Source organism: Eubalaena glacialis, chromosome 6, assembly GCF_028564815.1.
Source record: "Eubalaena glacialis isolate mEubGla1 chromosome 6, mEubGla1.1.hap2.+ XY, whole genome shotgun sequence".
NCBI lineage: Eukaryota > Metazoa > Chordata > Mammalia > Artiodactyla > Balaenidae > Eubalaena > Eubalaena glacialis.
In genome coordinates this window covers 142,942,852-142,958,614 of record NC_083721.1, presented here as the reverse complement: position 1 = coordinate 142,958,614, position 15,763 = coordinate 142,942,852, and the positions used below count along the sequence as shown (strand labels likewise).

Sequence of the window (15,763 nt, the reverse complement as noted above, 5' to 3'; positions counted from 1 at the left end):
GCGGAAACTGACTGTTCACAGGCCCGGGATGGATGCCAGTGTGGAGCATAGCTGATCCTAGAATCCCAAGTCTTCTAAACATGTCAACTGCTTTTATTCATCTTTTAAATTATAGGATCATGCATAAGAGGAAAGAAACATACAAATTATCAAAATCTTGGCACAGGTTTATTTTATTGTAGCAGAAAGAGTCTGAAATACTCGAAACATTTACAAAATACCGACCTGTAGAGACTGATTTTGAGGTCTCATATTTGATGACTCACAGATGCTCTTTATGTACAGTTTTATGAAAGAAGAGGGGATCTTTGTGCCGTGTGGTATTTTTAGGTCTGATGGATATTATAAAATTACCCTCCAGAAGGGCTTACACTCCTACCAAAAGTCCATTCAGTTTTTTAAATAAAACAACCAGTGTCTGTGCCACACACGCTTCTGTTGCTTCGTCATCTCCTGACAGCGCAGGAGACCTGCCCCTGGTTCCCCTGGAACAACCTACATACAGGCCCACTCCTGTCATTCGCAGGGCCCCGGACAAGAGGGCAAGAGATGTTGGGCTGGGCCGGCACTAGGGTGAGGCAAGTGAGACAACGTCTTTTAAAAAGAGGAGATCAGTAACAGGGCTGTGCCGAGCTTGATGCAAAACAAAAATCAATAATACGGATGCTGTCTTTAGTAAAATTTTTGATAGTTTTTTCATTATGGACTTTCGGCATTCATGTTCACTTTTTAACATATCGCATTTAATGTTGATTCGTACTGGTTACTGAGTTTTTGGTGCTCCTTAAATGTTGCCCCCGCAGCAGTGTCTGCCCACTCGCCTCGCCCTAGTCTCTGTGCCGCCTTGGGCCTGGGGGTGCACACAGACTGGGGGAGAAGCCTGTGCAGACCCCCGCAGTGGGCCTGGGGCTGCCACGGCAGGGACAGCCAGGGTCCTGGCTGTGTGGAGTTGGGGTGCAGGTCACAGGTGGGTGTGTGCCCTTAGATCCAAAGGTTCCCTGCCCTTTAGAGGAGTGCCAAAGGGAAACCCTCTAGAAGGTAGTTCTCAGCCTCTTAATCTCCTCGAGGGCTTGTGAAGACATAGATGGCTCCAATTCCGATTCAGTAGGTCTGGGGTGGCGCCCAAGGGTCTCCATGTCCGAGGATTTTGGGTGTTGCCTCTGCTGCTGGGCGGTGGGGCAGGCTTGGAGAGGCTGTCCCTCTGGCCCGCTGGGTTGCTGTGCCTAGGAGTGTGGACGGGCTCAGCGTTCTTTCCAGACTTACCTTCAAGATTTTTTTCTATCTGGCGGCATATGTAGAATGTACTCTTCAAGGGAAAGATTGCATGCTTTCCAGCTTTCCTGGCCAGCCTTATCTTTGTCACTGTTATTCATGGTGATTTCTCCAGGATGCTGGACACTTGCTTTAGAATGAATCATTGCTGTAGATTTTTCTTCCTGTAAATTTCTTGCCTGACGTATGGAAATGAGGGCTACAGTGGCTGATGTTAAGAGTATTCTTAAGTACCCCTAGATTTTGTTTTTAAGTTTGTTTTAAAGTGACACAGTATTTTTAAAAATACATTAAAATTTTAAATATTTTTCACATGTAAAGAAGAAAATTAAAATGTCTCATAAACCCTCCACTCAGATGATTGCTGTATTGATGGTAATAGTATTGAAAGTACAAAATAAAGTAAAAACTACCTTCTCATCCTCACCTCCCTACTCCAGTCTCTCCAATATTGATGTTTTTGTTACTTCTTCCAGAAAAAAATTTTATTCATATCTATCTATCCTTCTAATTTTTTTATACTAAAGTATCCTACGATAAACACTGTTAGACACCTTGTCTCTTAACTTAGTCATGGATCTTGGGCACATTTTCATCCGCATGTAACACATATTAATGGTTCAGAGGATTCATCACTGGGGTGTCCCAGTGTTGAGCTAGCCCTTCAATGAAGAACTCCTTGGTTCTAGGTTTTTGCTGTTGTGATGACCCTGTAGTGAATATCTTTGCCCATATATCTTGAGAAACATTTAGGAGTCCAGCCATAGGCATAATACTCAGTGGCGAGGTTGCTGGACAAAGTGCAAATGCACTTTTAGGATTGAGGGAAAATACCACACGGCCCTCCAGAAAGGTTCACCACTATCAACCGCCATGAGCATGAGTGTTTCTCCAACATTCTTGCCCACGATGGAGATCACAGAAGTAAAAGGAGAAAAAAAATCAATTCAAATAGCAATAAAATATAAAATAACTAGGAATAAACTTCACAAGTGTGCAGTATCTATGTGAAGAAAATTTTAATATGCACCCGAGGGACCCCCAAAAGAGTCTTGAATAAGGGAAAATCGTACAATGTTCTTGGATGGAAACTTGTAGCGTGATGAAAATATCCATTCTCGGGAGGTTGATGTTGTTAACTTTCTGTAAAATATTGTTTGGCTTCAATTTCCAATTCCTGTGGATTAAAAATATAATCAAATAGTGTGGGGGGAGCAATAAATTAGGAGTTTGGGATTAACATATCCACACTACTATATATAAAATAGATAACCTACAAGGACCTACTGTATAGCACAGGGAACTATATTCAATATCTTGTAATAACCTATAATGGAAAAGAATCTGAAGAAAAATAGACATATATAGATATGTATAACTGAATCACTTTGCTGTACACCTGAAACTAACACAACATCGTAAATTAACTATACTTCAATTTAAAAAATGGTTAAAAAGAAAAAAAATCCATTCTCAGTTCAGCTATAATTTGAACATGATCTGATAATAGTATCAACAAGATTTTTTTTTTGAGGGACAGTTTGATGAGCTGATTTTAAAGACCATTTGGAAAAACAAATAATTGAGGAGAAACAGGAAGATTCAGAAAATAAACAGGAAGATAGGAAGATTCAGGAAATAGCCTGACCAGATTTTAAAACATAATATGAAACTAAAATTGTTAGAATAGATTAATAGATCACAGTCATAGACTTAAATATGCTTAAGAATATAACATATGATAAAGGTGACATCTCAAATCAATGTGGAAAAATGGATAAACTGGGGGTGGGTGGGAAAGGTTGAATTCGTATTGCATAAACTCCAAATGGAGCAAAGATTTACATGCAAAAACTGAAATATTACTACAGGAAATCACAAGAGAATTGTTTTCTATTCCAGGTCTCTCTGCTATGACATAAAACTCAGAAGCCATTGAAGGCAAGATTGATAAATTCAACTTTATTTAAAAAAATTCTTCATGGCAAAACCCATGTCATGCAAAGTCAAAAGACAATAATTTGGGAAAGATATTTGCAACTCTTATTACAAATAAGAACTGAATTTCCTAATATATAAAGAGTTCCTACAAATCAATAGAAAAAAGACCAATAACCCAGTAGAAAACTAGGCAAAGATTTTGAACAGTTAACAGAAAAGGCAACATAAATAGCATTTAAACGTGAGACGTTGAATAAGAAAAAGTACAAATTACATAATGAGAAATATAAATTACCACCTCACAGGGATCATTGTTTTCGCTGTGAGATGAGCCAGGGCGTGGGAAAAGAAATACCTTTGTGGGGCTTCCCTGGTGGCGCAGTGGTTGAGAATCTGCCTGCCAATGCAGGGGACATGGGTTCGAGCCCTGGTCTGGGAAGATCCCACATGCCACGGAGCAACTAGGCCCGTGAGCCACAATTACTGAGCCTGCACGTCTGGAGCCTGTGCTCCGCAACAAGAGAGGCCGTGATAGTGAGAGGCCCGCGCACCGCGATGAAGAGTGGCCCCCACTTGCCGCAACTAGAGAAAGCCCTCGCACAGAAAAAACGAAGACCCAACACAGCCATAAATAAATAAATAAATAAATAAAAAGAACTATCTTCAAAAAAAAAAAGAAATACCTTTGTACCTCACTGATAAAGGTAAACCCTTACTGCACTGTGGAGATTTGGCAGTCTCTAAAAAAATTACAGTGCATTTATCTTGAGCCCAGCAATTCTACACCTAGGAATTAACTTTTTTAGGTATACTGTACATGAATGCATGTGAAATCATGTAGGAGTGATGTTTTTCATTGCAGTATAACTTATGAAAGCAAAAGTTTGAATAATCTGTGGTACCTCACACAATGGAGCACTTGTGCAGCTGTAAAAAGAATGAGGACGAGCTCTGTGTGCTGCCATGGAATGATCTCCAAGAAAAGGATACTGTTAATCGATAAAAATGGATAAAAAGCTGGGTTGTAACATTATCCTACCATTTGTGTAAAAAAAGTGAGATAGATATATAAACTTATTTGTGTACAGATTCAGCGGTTATTAACATATATACAAAAGAAAATGGGTAATACTGATTGCCTCTAGGGAAAGAGCCTGAGGGGCGGGGGATTGGGCTGGAAGACTTGTCACTTGAATCTGTTGACTTCTGAAACCTTGTCTGCCCTTCTCAAAAAGGTTTTTTTAAACCCCAATTTTAAAATAATTCAATAGGGGGAAAACATTTATTTGTTTTGTTATGCATAGTTCTAATGTTGAGTTAATTTGAGTGTCCTTTCAAGTGTTGATTACCCTTTTATGCTTTTCAGGCAATTGCCTGTTTGTATATTTGGCCCATATTTCTTTTTCTTGTTTTTGTTCTTGTTTCTGTTTTTTGCCTGTTAAAGAAATTACCCTTTTGTTTTAAGTGGCACAGAAATGTTGTTCGGTCTGTCTTTGGACTGTGTTTTGCTGCTGCTTTTTGCCACCCGGCAATTTTACGTTTGTGTGCAGTTGTCATCGTCTTGTGATCCTCCTCCTTCTTCATTTCTTTCTTTTTTATTTTCTGAGGGGGTGGAAGTGACTTTTCCAGTGTGATCTCTGAGAAACTGGCTCTAATTTTAAGCCATCCAATCATCAGTACTTAGGGATGAGTTGGAAATTAACCAGCTGTTTTGTTGGTTTCCTTGAAGACAGTAGTTAAGATGGGAACAAGACTCATGTGACTGAGAGGCGACCTGGAGATTTTCTGCTGAGCTGAGGGGAGAGGGATGTGGATGGGGTGGGGTGTCTGGTCTGGGTGGGTCTCTGATGAGCCTCCCCTCTCTCCACTCCCAGCCGAGCTCCCACGGGCCTCGGCCGTGAGGCTGGCCTCCCTTCGTGACCTGCCCGCCCAGCTGCTGGAGCTGTACCAGCAGGGCTTCTCGCTGGTGGCCCTGCACCCCTTCGTGCAGCCAACCCATGAGCGGGAGAAGACACCCCTCGAGCACATCTTCAGGGCCATCCTGATCAAGAAAGCCGACAGGTAAGGCCTCTGAGGGTGGGCGGTTAGCTTAGCATCATGAGGTGCCTAATGTGTGTTGAATGAAGAAGGGAGGGGAAAGGATTAGGGTTTGCGGGAGTGTGTGTGTGGAGTTTGCATCTGTTCCCAGGGCCTCTGCCCTCTGACAGGTAAGGCCAAACATTAGACAACCAAAGAGTTTCATAGCGTCTTGCAACTGTCCACACCAGACGGCATAAGTAGAGAATCCACGTTACATCCTTTCCTCCTTTAATTTACTGGATTACACTCAGGTAGAAAACTGTCTCCTTGAGCTGTACTCCCAGAAGAGAGCAGCTAGTGAGAGTATACTACTATTAATCTGCAAAGCATGGCTGGAAGACACACTTTGGTTAGAGGCTGTATACAAACTTCATATCTTCCCCCAAACTCCAGAAATACTTGAATATTTTGAACCCATCATACTTTCTGTCAATCACTTGGGAGGAAAAACAAAATTCACTTGAATCAAGTCCTGTAATTGATTTGGTCTTGATTTTGATTTTCAAGGCTTGGATGATGTTTTTCAATATGGCTTTCCCAAGAATGCTTACTCTTATATTTTTATTGGGTCTAATTAGGAAAAGAGAGGTAGAGATCGGTTTTTCAAAAAGAGCAATATTAATTTTAAATGCTTTTTAAAAAAACGATGAAGGGGCGCAGAGGGATAAACTAGCATCTTGGGATTAACATATACATACTACTATATATCAGTATAAAATGGATAACCAACAAGGACCTACTTACTGTGTAGCACAGGGAACTAAATATTTTGTAATAACCTATAAGGGAAAAGAATCTGTAAGAGAATATATATATATATATATATATGTACATAAATCTGAATCACTTTGCTGTACACCTGAAACTAATACAACATTGTAAATCAACTACACTCCAATAAAAATAAATGAATGAATAAATAAATAAAAACAATGAAGGTGGGATAGAAAGCACATTAGGTTTCTGCTGCTCTTGTAAAAATAAAAATTGAAAGCCTGGCAAAGGAAATCAGATCTGTCTTTTGGCCAGTTATCGTGGGAGAAATGACAACATGTGCTATATTTCAAAAAGAGAGAGCGTAGAACAACTGCCCGTCTTCCTCGCTTGCTTTGCCCGCTGAACAGACGTTTGGCTGGTGATCTCAAGAGGGACAGCTGTGGGGCGTGAGGCTGTGTGACGAAGAGGGACCCCTGTCTCCTGGCCAGCAGAGTTCTTCACTTCTTCATGGCTGATCGAGCTCTGGGGCGCTCAGTCCATGTTAATTTCCGTTAGAGTTTGAAGTGAAAGGTGGCGTCCGCCTTTGCTAACGTCCAGAATTACCATGGTTTTTGCAGAGTGAAACTTTTCTCAATGTCTGCCTTTTTTGCCTATTGGTTTCTTTATGTTGAGTGGCAGTGGGTCAATATCTGGTCAATCACAAGAGGAAATTGTTCTGGGAGCCCTAGTGGTTTTAGGTCCCACTGACACATGGGACGTACATGGTGACAATAGGTCTCATTTATTGAGCGCTCACTGTGTGCCAGGCTTTGTAAGTATCACAGCATCCTTATAATCAGCCTATGAGGTAGGTACTGCTTTTATTTCCATCTTAAAGACGAGGAAGCTGAGGCCCAGACATGGAGTTAGTTATCAAGGTGGCAGACATGGCAGCAAGCATCCTCCCCGGCAGGCTGACTCCTGTACCTGCATCTGAGCCCTGATGTGAAGCACCTGATGTGTTCCTGCACCCATGATTCTGTGGATGACCACTTTATGAAAAAAAGTGGGAGAGTGCATATTTGATTTTTAGATAAGGTGGTAATTTCTGTACTCTACCTTTCCTCCATTTTACCACTTAACAGTCTTCAAATAAATCAGAATTTCAGAAAAGAGACAAAATAAGACCAACTTACCATGTGCCTTCCTAGTTACCTAAGACATTCATTGGGCTCCAGTGTTTCTGTTCCTTAGGCCATTCCATCGGCCTTGGTATGTGGAGGGGACAAAAGTCCGCTCTGGTCAGGACACAGGAGTATCCCTCTGTATAATCCCACTATAGGTGATGCTAGCACAGGACTTGCCATGAAGTCAGCAGATCATAAATGAACTTGATTCTAAATGTGAAGGTGTCTTTTTCCCCCTGCTATGGAGCAGCACTTCTCAAACTTTGATGTGCCTTCTTTGAATCTCCTGGGGATATTGTTCAAAGGCAGAGTCTGATTCAGAAGGTCTGGGGTGGGGCCTGGTACTCTACATTTCTAACACGTTCCCAGGTGATGCCGATGCTGCTGGTCCGTGGACCACACTTAGAGTAGCAAGGGCATAAGGACCTGTCTACTTCTGTCTGGCTCAATGCCTGACACTCACCAACACCACTTGACTCCCAGGGAGAGTTTTGAGCACCAGGAAAGGGGAGAAAGCACATAGGGCGCCTGATTGGAGGGCCTGTGTTCTGTGCTGCACTTGGCTCCTAGCAGGTGATGTCGTGTAAGGGGCACATCAGTAGATTTTTCTGGGCCTCCATTTTCTAGCTGGTACGATGTGGGATTTGTACTAAATGATTTGCAGGACCTGAGCCAACTCTATATTGTAGTCTGATTGGATGAAGTGGGCAAGAAAGCTTCTCTGCAGGAATAAGAAATAAACGATCCCATTTTAGGAATAGTTCATTACAAGCCAGCGGTGGAGCTGGGGCGTTCAGTAGGGGTTCTTTCCTCCCACTGAGGACAGGCCCTGAGCTAATGAACTTACTTTCCAGAAGAGAAAATGGGTCAAGCTATTAAGAAGAAGGAGGCATGGAGGGTTTTCAAGAAAGGGAAGATGACATTGTCCTTGAGTTTGAGTTCACTCTATCCAGAGTGTCTGGACCACCTGCCTGGATGACTTTAATGAACATTCCAGCTCCTTAATAAGCAGATACAGAGGAAGAATTGCTTGGATAACTTGGTGCCAGATCTTTGAAACTGGCCCCCACCCTTTTAAAGGAAGTTGCAAAAGCTTGGTAATTTGCCAGGTATGGTAATGAGAATGGTAATTTGCCATTCTCGTGACAAAAATGACCAAGAGAATTTCCCCCACTTCTGTTTAGTATTGCATTATACAATTTTAAAGTTCAGGCATTTTCTCTCCTAGCAAATGCAATAACTGTATGTTTTTGCATCATGAGGAAAAGACCCCATGCTATGAAAAATAAACAAACAAAACCCAGCAGAACATTTTCTGTATCAGTAGGGAGTTGTTTGGTTTTTTTTTAAGTATTGATTTTAATCTAATGTTCATAAGGCAGCCTTTAGAAGCTCACTACCTGGTCTTTTTTTAAAAAAATTATTTATTTAATTAATTTATTTTTGGCTGCGTTGGGTCTTCGTTGCTGTGCACGGGCTTGCTCTAGTTGCAGCGAGCGGAGACTACTCTTCGTTGTGGTGCACGGGCTTCTCATTGCCGTGGCTTCTCTTTGTTGCGGAGCATGGGCTCTACGCGCCCGGGCTTCAGGAGTTGTGGCTCTAGAGCGCAGGCTCAGTAGTTGTGGCACGCAGGCTTAGTTGCTCCACAGCATTTGGGATCTTCCCGGACCAGGGCTTGAACCCGTGTCACCTGCATTGGCAGGTGAATTCTTAACCACTGCACCACCAGGGAAGTCCAGTAGGGAGTTTAAGTGGTAAAAAATGAAACAAAGGAAATCTTGTGTGATTAATTTTTAATATGGGCAGTTAATGGTATTTTTCACCAAGTCTGCCAAAGTTCTGACAGCTATAGATGCTGGTAAATGAAATGATTAGCTCTCAAAGAGGAGGTAAATGCCTTGGTTAATATTGTCTAAGTAGACAATATTGAAAGAGCTGTACATAAACTTTTTAGATTACTATCAGTTTAAATCAAGTTCATTAGCAAGAATCATCATGGAATGACTACTTGAAACTTGGATATCAACCTTAATGTGTTTGAAAGGTGAACATAAAGTTTGTAGCAAATAATTAGCCTTTGGGGTCTGCAGTAAGAGCAGGAAAAAAAACCCCAGAACCATACAAGCTTGCATTCACTCACTCACTCATTGAGTCATTTGCAGACATTTAGCTTGTGCTCTTTGTTAAGGTATCGTGCTAGGGACTCTACTTGGTGGGAAGGGAGAGGATGCAGGTGCAAGATTCAACTGCCCGTGGAACCTGCCTTCCAGGTACCTGCAGTTTACCTGAGAAAATAAGACATCCCTCACGCCATGGGAGTTTGGAAAAAGGAGAAGTCACCTCCTGCTGGAAAGAAAAACTAGGGAAATGGTTCAGGAGGAAACATTTCTTTCGGGTGGGCGTAGGAGTAATATGTCTGAAGTGGGAAGAGTTTATTCAAGTCTCATAATGAAATGTTTTCTAGTGAATTTTGAGTAATTTGAGATCATCATGGACAGTCTAACTGTATCATCAGTTATTCCCAAAGCACAGTGCAGTAATGTTCCTCTGAGGCCTCTGCCATTTTGGTAAATTTCACTTCAATCCATGAAAAACTGCCTGATCCTTTCTTCTGAAAATTTTGATAACTGCCATTCCATTTTAAGATGGCAGGCCAAACCACACATCTGACTCAGTTGTTCTTGATCCTAAGTGTGTTCAATTGAGTCAGTCAGTGGCTTTGAAAACTGACTCAAGAATGAATAGCCGAATATGAGATATTTGGTGAGTAAGTAAAAGGGCGATTGTACTTCCTTCTCTCAGGTCTTTCTTGGGAACACAGAGTGATTTGCAACAGACAATGTAGTTGCATTCACTCTGATTTCTAAGTACATTTAAGTTGTCCTTCATTTTCTTCGGGCAGTTTTCCTTAGAACGAGTTGCCAAAGATCTTAAAACATGATGGCTAAGAGAAGTCAGTTATTAAGATGTCACTCTGATGTTTCATGAGTGTGGGTTTAATTCTAGGTCGCTTTATGGTTGTAGACATAAGTACAGAAATGCATTGTGCCGCTCCATTTTTCAGCTGTTACAAACTGTCGTTGTTCACACACAGAGCTAGTTCAGGGTGTCTTTGATGTGTTTTTTCATCACTAATGGGTTGAAGCCATTTGGGTCCAGGTCCCCTGGAATAATGCCTTATATGGTACAGGGAACCAGGACATTTGTGCCCTCTGTCGACATTCATCAGGTGCCTTTTGGCTTAGGGTCAGGGAGTGGGGCACACAGAGGAGCTGCAGCTAATGCAGGGGGTGGGATTCCGAAACCCTGGTGGAGGGTGAAAAACGCATATAATCAAAGCTGCCCTTGAAAATCTCTTTAATTGCCCGTGAAATGTAATCCTGTAGCATCTCTCTACCCGATGATGCAGGCTTTCCTTCAGGACTAGATCAGATTGGTGTTTCCAACAATGAGCCCCGTGGGGAGTAAGTCGGTTTGGGTTTAGAGTGAGTGTTCATTAGAATCACACCTAGGGTGGTGAGATGCTTGCACCCAGAGAGGCGTCTGTGGGAGCTAAGATAGAGAGAAGAGGATCTCCCCCCTCGCCCCGCCCCGCCCGCCGCTGTCTCACATCCATTCTGGAACACATCTGCCTGAGACTAGAATAACTAACACCGCTTTAAGTGGTAAACGTTTCCGCCCTTTCAGTTAGATTTTTCTAAGATAAATGAGCAAAGATCACTCTAAAGAGCTCCCAGCTCTCAAGAAACTTATCTGCTAGGAAGATGTAAAGTCTATATGCAAATTATGTGAATGCCCAGCTTAATCTATGGGTCTTGGTTTTTGTCTCTCACCTGGAATGTGTTAATGGGGGGGGCTTCAGAAAAGGAGGCTCCGTGACTCCCGTGGGCTCTGGGTCTGGACTGATGGGTAGATTTGAACAAGGGCACCAGGGGTAGGAAGGGCCTCCCAGGCAGGGGGACTGGCCCAGGGGAGCCTGGAGCCTGGAAAAGCAGACCACGGATGATGTGGGGTGACTGGAGCGTCAGGTCCAGAGGGAGACGGCGAGAAAAGGCATGAGAAGGGTGAGGGCCTGGATCAGGAGGCCTCTGATGGCCGGGCTAAGGAGTTTGAACTTTATCCTGAAGTCAGCGGGGAACCACTGCAATATTTTTGTTTTGTTTTAGAGGAACAACCATTGGAAGTGCTGAGTTTCCAAAAGCCTAAGAGGGGAAGAAAATGGAAGCTGAGAAAACATGGCACCTGTCATGGTGGGAGGTGATGGGTAGCTAAAGTCGGTTGTAGTGAGAAGGTGAGGGTATGTGTCCCATAGGAAGAAATATTGGATTTAATGTTTAGCTAGAAAGGGACAGCATGGAGGAAGAGGGAGAATCGAAGTCTAAGTGAGCTTTTGACTCCTAGGGGCTGGGAGGGGTAACTGGAGGGGGCAGGCGTGGGGGGGGAGGGGATGAGTCTGGGTGGGGTTTTCCCAGGAGCAGACCCCAGAAGAGGCTTCACATGCAAGTGATTATTAAGGAAGTGCTCCCAGGAGGAATCAGGAGCAGGGTCGTGGGGCAGGGAAGGGGAGGTAGCCAGCAAGGGTGGCTGGTCCTCTGGGGAGCCGTGAGTCCACCCTGAGGCTGGGGAGCTGGCTCTCACACTCCTGCATCCAGGAGCTGTTGGCCGTGAGCTTCCCCGGACACTTCCAGGTCTGGGGCACATCCAGGTGAAGCAGCTCCAATAGCCAAAGATGACTGCAAATCACGCAGAAGCTGGGGGGACACACAGAACCGGGAGGGGGGATGGGAGGCACCTGGGTGGAAAATGGAAAGCATCCACCGTAGGAGGAGATGAATGGCATCAGTTTGGTCGCATCGTGTTTTGGCTGTTGCTGGTGGCACATGCCCCTGGAAGGTGTCCCCCGGGGAGCCGGGAGCCAGGAGAGAAGGCCGAGCTGGGGGAGGCTGTGGAAAGCCATGTGAGGCCGGGGTGAGCCTATGAGGACCAGCCCACTTCTGTGCTGCTGACCGAGCCCCAGCTGCTGTGGTCCTCATTTTCTGTACCAGATGCTTCCAGTGATTCTTAGAAGGGATGCAGTGGCCTGCCGAGAGCTGTGCTGAGTTGCTCTCTTCCACACTGACCATATGCTTGGAGCCTGAGAAGTTTTTCCTCTCCGACTGCACCAGCAAGCTGTTCTCACAAGCACTTACGAGCAGCACAGAGGCTTAACTGAGTCAACTCTGGCTGCTCAGTGTCAAGTGATGCAGAGAGAGACAATTCTGTTGGATTTTTGCTGTTTTATTTCTAGGAAAGCAAATCTCAGAGTGTTCAGCTTTCCCCCTTGTTTCCCTTCTTAGGGTAGGATTCTGAAATCTTGGCGACTCTGCCTTTGTCCTAAGACAGGGGCTTACGACGCCGATGCCTACAGGGGCCAGGCTCCATGAGTGAGGACTCTCGGGTATTGGAGAGCCCATGCCTATCTCTGCTCCGTTGTTGCCAAGTGTTGCCAGATCTTGTACTTTTTTTAAGAAAAGCCAGAAATCTGGATTTTTATGTGAAAACTTCTCTTTTTTAACCGTTACCTCGCTTTTTCAAAATAACATTGTGTATCCCTGACCCACCCCACTGGCTGCCATCTTGTAACCTTTAAGATTTCTGTGTGGTGCTTGCTTTGGGGGAGTTCATCACCCACCCTTTGAGCTGCCTGTTCTCCTTTCACACACAGCAATCATCAGACTTCTGACTCTCTTGTTACTGTTTTTCATATGTCTGCCCACCTCCCCTCCCCCTTGCTAAATCTTCTTTCGTCTTTGGATTCCCATTACTTACTTAGAGTGCCAGGTGCTGAGTAGGTGTGGGTCAATAGAATTTTCCTGAATTGAGTGGAATAAAACCGTGCCGTGGAATTTTGCTACCATCTTTCACTAAACGACCATAAATCCATTGAAAGATGGAGTTGTCTTTGGTTTACATATCTAACCAGTACCAAAAGTGCATCTTGTTAATGTAGCCACACAGCAGCATGGACCCCAAGTAATGGAACACACACACACACACACACACACACACACACAGAAGATCCTTTCATTGCCAAATGAAAGCAGTGATTTGCCACAAGAGTAATGTACGTTATTTTTCACTCTTTTTTTTTTTTTTTTTTTTAAAAACCATCCAAAGGATGGCCTTCAAAGGAAGGGAAATCTTTGTGGACCTTTAGTGGAGTACAAATGCATTACCTTGCTGTATGGTTAGGCCAATAAAGATGGCTGCTCTCTCACTCTCTGTACATCCCCTGCTTGACCAGTACCTGCTTCACCTATACCCTACTCACAGGAGTGACCTTCTTAAGTACTTGCCCCAGACCCCAGCTAGTGGTGGTTCTTATCAAGGGACAGTAAGGGGGTGCCCCTCTGTTGGTTTCCCTGGTAACTGATGAGGCAGCCTGATGTAATCCCCCTATAACTGGTAACCTCCCCTCTCGCTGGGTGTGAAGCCTGCCTTCAGGTTCTGCCTGCCTTTGGCCACACAAGGTGGGGTGTCCCTCCAAGACCTTGCTTCAGACGTGTAAGCTCCCCCATCCATGAAACCACTGATGTCTCTGTTGGTGACTCAGGGCTCTTTCTTCGGTCTTAAGGTCTTAAAGCCGGGCAAGTGCAGGCCTTGTAGGCCTGCGGGATGCAGCCCAACAATTGCCTTTTTTTTTATAGCCCACAAGATAACATGAACCTTTTCTTTGGCATTTGAAAAGGGCAGAATTGGGAAAGTACAAAATTATATTGGAACTGAACAGAAAATTCTTTTAAAAATTATAGTCGAGAGTGTCCTCTTTAAGAGGCCTTGTGTCTCTTCATGTCTAATTTCTACCAATTACTTTGACTCTTGGGAGAATTATGGGGCTTCTAGAAAGAGGTTTCATAATTAAATGAAATACACAGGGGCTGGGGGCGCCTTCTGGGATGTGCCCTAGAAAATGCTCACACGCAAGGCTGGGCTTCAGCCTGGGGCATCTGATTGTTGGAATCACACGTGGGGAGGAAAAGTAACGCTGGGCCTAGTGGTGATTGACACGTGTTACTGTGGTGGAAAAACCACAGCAGCTGGTTTATTCCCAGAGAACAGAAACTGAGGAAGGGGGACTCAAAGTTCTTTTCTTAAATCAGGAGGGGAATAAAGGTGTTTGTTTAGCGTGGAGGTTGCTGTTTGGGGTTCGGATTTGGGAAGGGCCCCCGCTCTTTGCCCACGGCTGCCCCTCGCTGCTGGCGTGGGAGCATCCTTCATCAGCTTTCTCAAGCTTCCCGAGGTGTCGGGAGAACTTGATTAGCTCTCCAGGGCTGCCGCCCGCCCCCTGAGGAGCTGTCCAGCCTCACTGAAGATTACCTTAATGTATCCCTCCTATTTTCCCGTCTCACTCCTGAGTGACACCCTTTTCTGGCGTGTTGAAGTTTCAGGATTCACTGTTAATTATTGTGTTTGCACTTTCCAATCTAATATGCCGGTGTAAAGCCACATTCTCTTGGGGAAAGAGACTTTTTTTCCCATCCACACCCCTAAATGGCTTGCCTACCTATTCTTCTTCTGTCTCTCCAAGTGTCGGTCTTTATCCCAGCGGAGAGAACAGGAAAGCCGTGCGTGGTTCGTGTGAGACCTCATTTCCCTCCCCTGTTTGATCGCTGTCGTTGATTGCCTGTGTTTTTCCCCACATTTTATACTTTATTTATTTTTTTGCCTCCTCTGAGAGAGAGAATTAGCATACTAGTGATTTCCAGTCTTTCTCAGAAGTCGTTTGGAATGGCACAGAACAGCTAGCAGATATCCAAAACGCAGCAGCACACACACTACATTTCTTTGAAATTTCCTGTTGACCTTAAAACCTGCGCGAATACTACGGTACCATGACATGTCTGTATATGTTTTAAAATAAAGTAAATAATAGCCCTCTCCTCCCACACTGTACACACAATCTTTAAATTAAAATGGACTCTAGGAAGGTTTATTATGTGACATTGCAGGTGGGTTATAGGGACACTTACTGTTATGAGGGCCATGTGCACACAATATAGGTCATTTGGTTGCACACAATTTTACTTGTGTTAGATTTTTGTATTTGCACGCCTATTCCATATTAGATTTAGGAACTCAGATTGTCTTCCTGGCAAAGTCTTTTTTGTCTTTACTCTTCTTTGTCAATCAGAGGTAACTTAGATTGTGTCTGTTTCTCAAGCTAAGAAAGATGCAGTGGGCATTACCAGTGTTGGGGCCTGGAAAAGACTAGTACTCATTCAATTTTGCATTTTTAGCTATGACTGCAGCGGCAGGTGAGAAATAACTTCCAGGTCCATATAAGTACATTGTTAGTGATTGCAGCGTTCTTGAGATCTTGATGTAATGATTATCTCTATGATCTATCTAGCTGTTTTCTATAATTTTTTAAATGGTTGAAAGATGGAACCATTTTACAAAGAGGTAAATGCTGTAATGTGATTTAGTGGAGTACATCATTTCATTTACTTCCTATTCGGCAACCACGGGATGGAACTTAAAATGGCTACAAAGACTTTAAAAACCAAACTAGTAACTCGTATTCATACAACACCTGTTTGTGAGGGCCT

General features: G+C 43.7%; 1 protein-coding gene across 2 annotated transcripts in view; it reads left to right on the top strand.

The window, feature by feature from the left end:
• Positions 1-15,763, top strand: part of RFTN1 (raftlin, lipid raft linker 1) — a 198,767-nt gene that overhangs the window by 71,562 nt on the left and 111,442 nt on the right. For both annotated transcript variants that reach the window (XM_061193694.1, XM_061193695.1), the window contains one exon: positions 5,088-5,274. In XM_061193694.1, coding sequence (XP_061049677.1) covers positions 5,088-5,274 — 187 coding nt within the window. The remainder of the gene's footprint in view (positions 1-5,087; positions 5,275-15,763) is intronic.